This window comes from Ruditapes philippinarum, unplaced genomic scaffold, assembly GCF_026571515.1.
Source record: "Ruditapes philippinarum isolate M1 unplaced genomic scaffold, ASM2657151v2 ctg18016_1_1_1_1, whole genome shotgun sequence".
In the NCBI taxonomy this organism is placed as follows: domain Eukaryota; kingdom Metazoa; phylum Mollusca; class Bivalvia; order Venerida; family Veneridae; genus Ruditapes; species Ruditapes philippinarum.
The window spans coordinates 27,972-34,283 of NW_026863139.1; the positions used below are offsets into that span (position 1 = coordinate 27,972).

Sequence of the window (6,312 nt, forward strand, 5' to 3'; positions counted from 1 at the left end):
TCAGTTCTGAAAAAAAAAGTCTTAAGGCATCAGCTTGAAACATTAACATGGAATACTTGTTTATCTTGACAAGGAGCAGCTGGAAGATCTATAGGGTAGTTACCTAAAAGTAATATTTAGGGAGTTATGCCCCATTTTAGCTCACCTGTCACAAAGTCACATGGTGAGCTTTTGTGACCGCTTTTCGTCCGTTGTCCGTAAATTTTTACTTTAAACAACATCTCCTCAAAAACCACTGAGCCAATTTCATCCAAACTTCTCAGGAATGTTCCTTTGGTGGTCATCCTTAAAAATTGTTCAAAGAATTTAATCCTGATTGAAAAAATTTATCTTATTGTAATTTTTAGTGAATTGCATAAAAGCCAGGGTTGGATTTCATATAATATTTAAAGTCTGAAATCAGTCTTAAGACCAAACCTGAGGCAGTAATATATAATATCCATATATACTGATGACTTCCCTCTTATAACCCCATCAAATGCCGAATAGCAATGCAGATCAAGATTGCCAGTGGAAGTGCGTGTTATTGTATTTTATTAACTTTCTTAGCAGAGCACATTTAAATAAGGTCTAATGTCTTTAACTTAAGATAATAATGTTTATTGAAACAGTCCTAAGCTTGTCCTAATGTTGATTTTATCTCATAGGACGTATGACTTTCTATGAAACTTGGTCCACAACACTATTGAATTTCAAAAATTTTTTACTTTTAAATTTTTATGTTGAGAACAAAAGAAATAAAACAGATGCATTATGTTCAACATGTTGTAAGGGTTGCCATATCTTGATAAGTCTTTAGGAATACATCTAATTCAGCATAAAGCAAATTTAAGAATTTTAATGACATTGGCTGTACTCCTAAAAATTTTATTTCCATGTTAAGTCTAAAAAGGTAAGTATATTTCCATGCTTGAAAAAAATGAGTAATTTGTGTCATTATTGTGTATTTTGAGTATTTATTGTGTATTTGTTTAATTATGTGTAATTATATAATTGTGTAATTTATGGGTTATTATGGACTATTTTTGTAGTAATTGTGTATTTGTGTTGTAATTGTGTAATTTGCATAATTTATATGCATTTTAATGAATTATTGTGTATTTGAATATTAATAATTATCTATTTTCATGAATAATTGTGCATTTGGTTAATTATTGTTTATGTGTATTGACTATTCATTTATTGTGTTTTTGCCTACCAATAATTATTATGTTTTTACCTAATTATTGTTTATATGTGTAATAATTGTATGTTAATTTCGCATAATTATTATGTATTTCTATAATTTTTGTGCATTTGTGTAGTTATTTGATGTCTTATGATTGTAAATTTTGATAATTAGTTTTGCATATTTTCAACATTTTTGTATTGTTATACTTTGAGTGTGATACTGTGTATTTACTGTGTATTTATTGTGTATTTAGTGTTATTTTGTCTCTCTATAGAAAAAGAAGCAGAAGAAAGACCCACTGATGATGAAGAAAGCAAGAAATGACCCAAATGCTCCTGCATCTACCAGAATACCCATGCCTGAATTGTGAGTATTTAACCCTTGATCTTCTGAATTTGTGTAAAAAATTGGTCCAGCTTTACATTTATACTACAGTCCATTCATTTTTTTTAATGGATTTCCATTTCAAAATACAAAACTTTTAGTTCATATACCTTAGACTGTATAAAACCTGGTCAGAATGCCACTGTCATATTTATAGGTCATTGACCAAGACTTCAACTTTAACCACTCTAGTTGTAGGTTTTGAAACCAAATTGTCTGGGTTTAAGTGGTAGAGAAAATGTGTTGTGGCTAAGGGGTGACCTTAAAGGATTAAGGCATCAGAATTCTGAAATGTTTTGGGGTTGAGGGGTTGCCTTTAACTTAAAGTTAAAGCGCTGAGGCATCAGAATACTGAAAATGTGTTGTGGCTGACAGGTTGCCTTTAAGGGTTTAGGCATAAGAATTACAACTACGGTTTATCCTTGTGTGATCACAAGAGGCGACTAAATGGCTTCAAATTACTAGTCTATGTATCTCTTTTCTCCAGCAGGCGAGGTGCTTTTGAACCCTGGTATTGCTTTGAGTTTGTAACACCCAAGGTTAGCCAAAATCATCTTTTCAGACTTTTGGCGCCATTAGACCTAAGTTGTGTTGGTGCATCGTAAAACCAAACAATTATGAAAATTTAATGTAGAAAATTTGAAATTTAATAACTTTGTTATCTTGAACCTCTACAGTATACAAATGAAAAATAGCTTTCCCCTTTATAAAAGCTGACTTCTCATGTTTTATTCTGAAATGTCAGATAAAATGACAACTTTTTAGGTTTTTTCTTTTGATTGATGTCTCTGTTTAAACAAGTAGATTTAACCTCCCCTAGTATATCAGCATTTGTTACTCTTATTTTTTATTCTGAAATGCTAGCTCAATAGGAAGATCATGAGATCAATAGTCAAGGGGTCGCTGATTTGATCCTTGGGGGGTAGGGGGGGTTTAGGCGGCGCAATTTTTTGTGACGACTGATCTCTGACTTCAAGTATGTTGGTCATTTGTCTCTCACTACTGATTCAGAAATCATGGAGGATCAATAGCTGTTCACTTGCAGAAAAATTGGTAATTACACCTAAATAATTCAGGAATGCTGGTTAGATCTGAAAATCTCCAAGATATGACCAACATTATTTTTTAAATTGGCGTAAAAACCTGACAAACACTAACAAACAAAGAAAAAACTGAAATACAAGACAATGAGATATTAATAAAAATATTTCTTTCTCTGACTTTTACAGGAAGGACTATGATAAAATGGAGAAGATTAATGCATACAGAGAGGCCCTAAAGAGGGTGAAAATAGGACCCAATTCTCCGCCTTCTATATGCTTCTACACATTTCATAATGCTGTACAGGGGTAAGTAAAGTCATTTACATTTATCATGTAGGCCATGCAATGCTTTTAGTAAAATGTTCCGGAACAGAATGTTTAGGTTGTTTTTTTTTGAAGGTCTTTAACAAATTAACTTGAACTAAACAATGATTTTGTGTATGCTTCTTGTGCTTTTAAGGCAATATACTAATATATTTCTTTCGTGCAGTCATTTTGGAAGTATTCTTTTTAAAAACTGAAAAACCCAAAATATAGGCTGTTTAATGTGAAAAAGAATCCTTTTTTCATTGATGCACTTATAGTTAAAACGCTAACATTTAGTGTGTCTTAAAAATATGTTTGCGTAACGCAAATGAAGTCACATCAAAATATATGCATGCCCATGCAACACAATTTTTACAGAGTCGCAAATCGGCATAGGTGTGTGATTAAGAGGGTATCGTTAAATTGCGGTATATAATTATAAACGCTGTAGCTTTCCGTGTTTTGGCCTTCTTATTACACACAGAATTAGAAACAAAACAAAGGATGTGAAGTAACATCACTAAAAGACGCCCTTCATGGCACTTCTTGGTATTTGCAGCATTATACTTTTGTGTTCACTCCATAAGATCATTATATTCTTATATTCTGAACTCATTTTTCATGTGAATGTTGTATAATTTGTGCAGTTTAACATCCGTTGAAATATCTGAAGACTCCAGTCTGATGTGCACAGGGTTTGGAGACTCAAACATCAAGATCTGGTCACTTACGCCAAATAAACTCCGAAGTATGAAGCAATTAGAGAGTTTGGAAATCATCGATAAGGAAGCAGGTACTTGTTGACGTAACTTCATACAGTCATGTGACTAATTTCATATTTGGCATTCAAAGGGGGTAGGTGGGGGGTAGGTGAGGACAGTGTGTGTTATGGGTGGGGGAGAGGAGAGTGTGGTGGGTGTTAGGGGGCTCTGTAGTCAAGGTGTTAAGATCAATGATTTGGAATCACTTGACCATCACTGATGTAGATTTGAATTCCGCAAGGGACTTTGGATGGTTTAAATATGCGGAAGCTATCCAGCTAGCTTATAGAAAGGTTGATAATTCTACTCTGGTACAGCTTTGGTCTTAAATAATGGACAGCAAGGCAACTTTTAACAGAAATTTATATTCTATGCAGACTTTTTATTTGTTTGAAATAAATGGCTATCTTATATATTTTTTTTTATTGAAAATAGGGCTTTGTGATAATCTGTATAAAAAAGTTGTACATATCTATCCTTTAATTGCTAAATACAGTAAACTCTGCTTATAACGAACTCATTGAGACATTCAAAATCTGTTCCATATATCCGGAGTTCCTTGTAAGCATATAGCGAATTAGTTCCTTGTATCAGGAGCTTTTATAGCGAACAGATTTACATATAACAAACTGATTGTTTACCAATTGTCCGCCGTTTTGAAGAGCATTTGATTAAGAAATATTAATCATTTATTTCTATTTTAGACACAATACCCGAGAACATACTTTTTGGAATTTAAATAATTGCTATTCCAGTTTAAGTTTTACTCCCTATGTCAATTTCTCATAAAATATAATATTTTGTTTCTAAACTCTTTTCATTTTCTTTCCATGATTGAGAATATGCAAGATTTTCGATTTTTTTTCTTCCTTTTATATTGAATATCTTCTATTATAATTTAAAGGTGACTTTTACTTATGTAAGATATAGATTTCTTTTAATTTAAATCAAGTGTACTTTGCAGTTTGCAATGGATCGTGCTTGCAAGCATGCATGATTATGTTGAAAACCGATTATAAATCATTATAATTATTTTACTTGAGCAAAACTTTTGAAGAAAAGAAATAAATAACCGTTTTATCTTGGTGAAAAGAGCTCATGCTAAAAATATCCTAATAGAATACTATACAAATTAATTTTAATAGATGTATTGAAGTACATATACTCAACATCACTAATTCCGCGTCATCACTTATCTCGCGGTAGTGGCATATTTTCATGTGACCATTATTATAATTGGTCAGAATTGACATATTTAATTCAAACACCTTAACAACAAAGTTTTTGTGCAAAATAATTTAAATCTATAGATTTTTACGTAAAACTGAACAACATTTTACAAACTTCTGCAAAAAACAACAACAGTCCATTAAATTTGTGCATACGTCTGAAACAATCATCATTTTCTAAATGTTCTTGTGTGTTGAAAAAATAAATTTTAAGTTACAATGTAGAAATACTTTTATATTTATAATTATGCAAAATAACTTAAAGAAATTGTAACTGAAACATGAAAAAACTGAAATAAAACACCATTACCGCGAGGTAAATGATGACATACTGTTTTCAAAATGGCCGACAGACGGTTTACATCTGACAAATTAAAACTAATTTTGATTGAATATATTGTTGTTTCCTTGTGTCATATAGCAGAAAAATAACTAAATGATACAGTTTATGACAGTTTTTGTTGTGTAAGTTTATTGTTTGTGTTCTTTACTGTTTTAAAGTGTTAAGTACCGTGAACTAAGAGGAGCACAGTATACAACGATAAACGGTAAATTCGAGTTTTAATCCGTGCCTATGAAAAAGAAAGTCTATTTACGGATAGCCAATATTTTGGAATTCGTTATAAAAGTGTAATTTTCTGTACTTTTAACTAGATTGGGACTAAGAAATGAGTTCCTTATAAGCGATAATTCCTTATAACCGTGTTTGCTATAACCATATATTTTTATATTAAATAAAGAAGGGCAAAATTCGGGCCAAAATAAATTGTTCCCTATAACCGAAAGTTCGCTATAACCGTGTTCGCTATAAGTGAAGTTTACTGTAAATGTCTTAAAACTGCTTTCCAGAATGCTTGCACACAAGTGAAATGAATTTGAAAGTGAATAAAAAAGAAACTTAAGTAGCCCCATATCGAGACCCTAAGATTTTATAATTTCAGAACTGCAGTGATATTTAGCTCTACTTTTTGAAGAATAGGGAGAATTATTTAACACACCTTTGGTTGATTTGTTTGCTTGCAAGTTGGTATCTCCTAAACTACTGAAGGGAATGGGTTGAAATTTCACACTCTTGTTCTCTGTATTATCTAACATGACAGGCCCCATAACTCTGAGGTACATATTTACAGAGTTACGATCCTTTCCTAAGTGTCATGCACTGAAAATAATCAAGCCCACAGTCTAGCAGAAGTTTTTTTATGCAATTTACCACTGAAAAATACCCAGTCTAAATATGTTCTCTCCCTTTCCCCCAAAAAAAGAAGACAAGCACAAAAAAGACCAGCTATATTCCTATATTGCACAAAGAATCAATCAAAATAATTTTTGGAAATTTTGTCAGGTTGATTCTATCTTTAGATTAATTGCTGTTCTGTCTGGTAGCAGTATTTGGAAATCAAAAAGGTAGCTTTCAGTGT

The 6,312-nt window shown here is 31.9% G+C and overlaps 1 protein-coding gene across 1 annotated transcript in view; it reads left to right on the forward strand.

Moving 5' to 3' along the window:
* LOC132721254 (transcription initiation factor TFIID subunit 5-like) overlaps window positions 1–3,693 on the forward strand; it is a gene marked incomplete at its 3' end in the record, with an annotated part of 28,023 nt that extends 24,330 nt beyond the window's left edge. The window contains 3 exon segments of the mRNA XM_060705536.1: window positions 1,446–1,537; window positions 2,785–2,904; window positions 3,552–3,693. Of these exon segments, the coding sequence (XP_060561519.1) occupies window positions 1,446–1,537; window positions 2,785–2,904; window positions 3,552–3,693 (354 nt within the window).
* Between the last annotated feature and the right edge of the window lie 2,619 nt (window positions 3,694–6,312).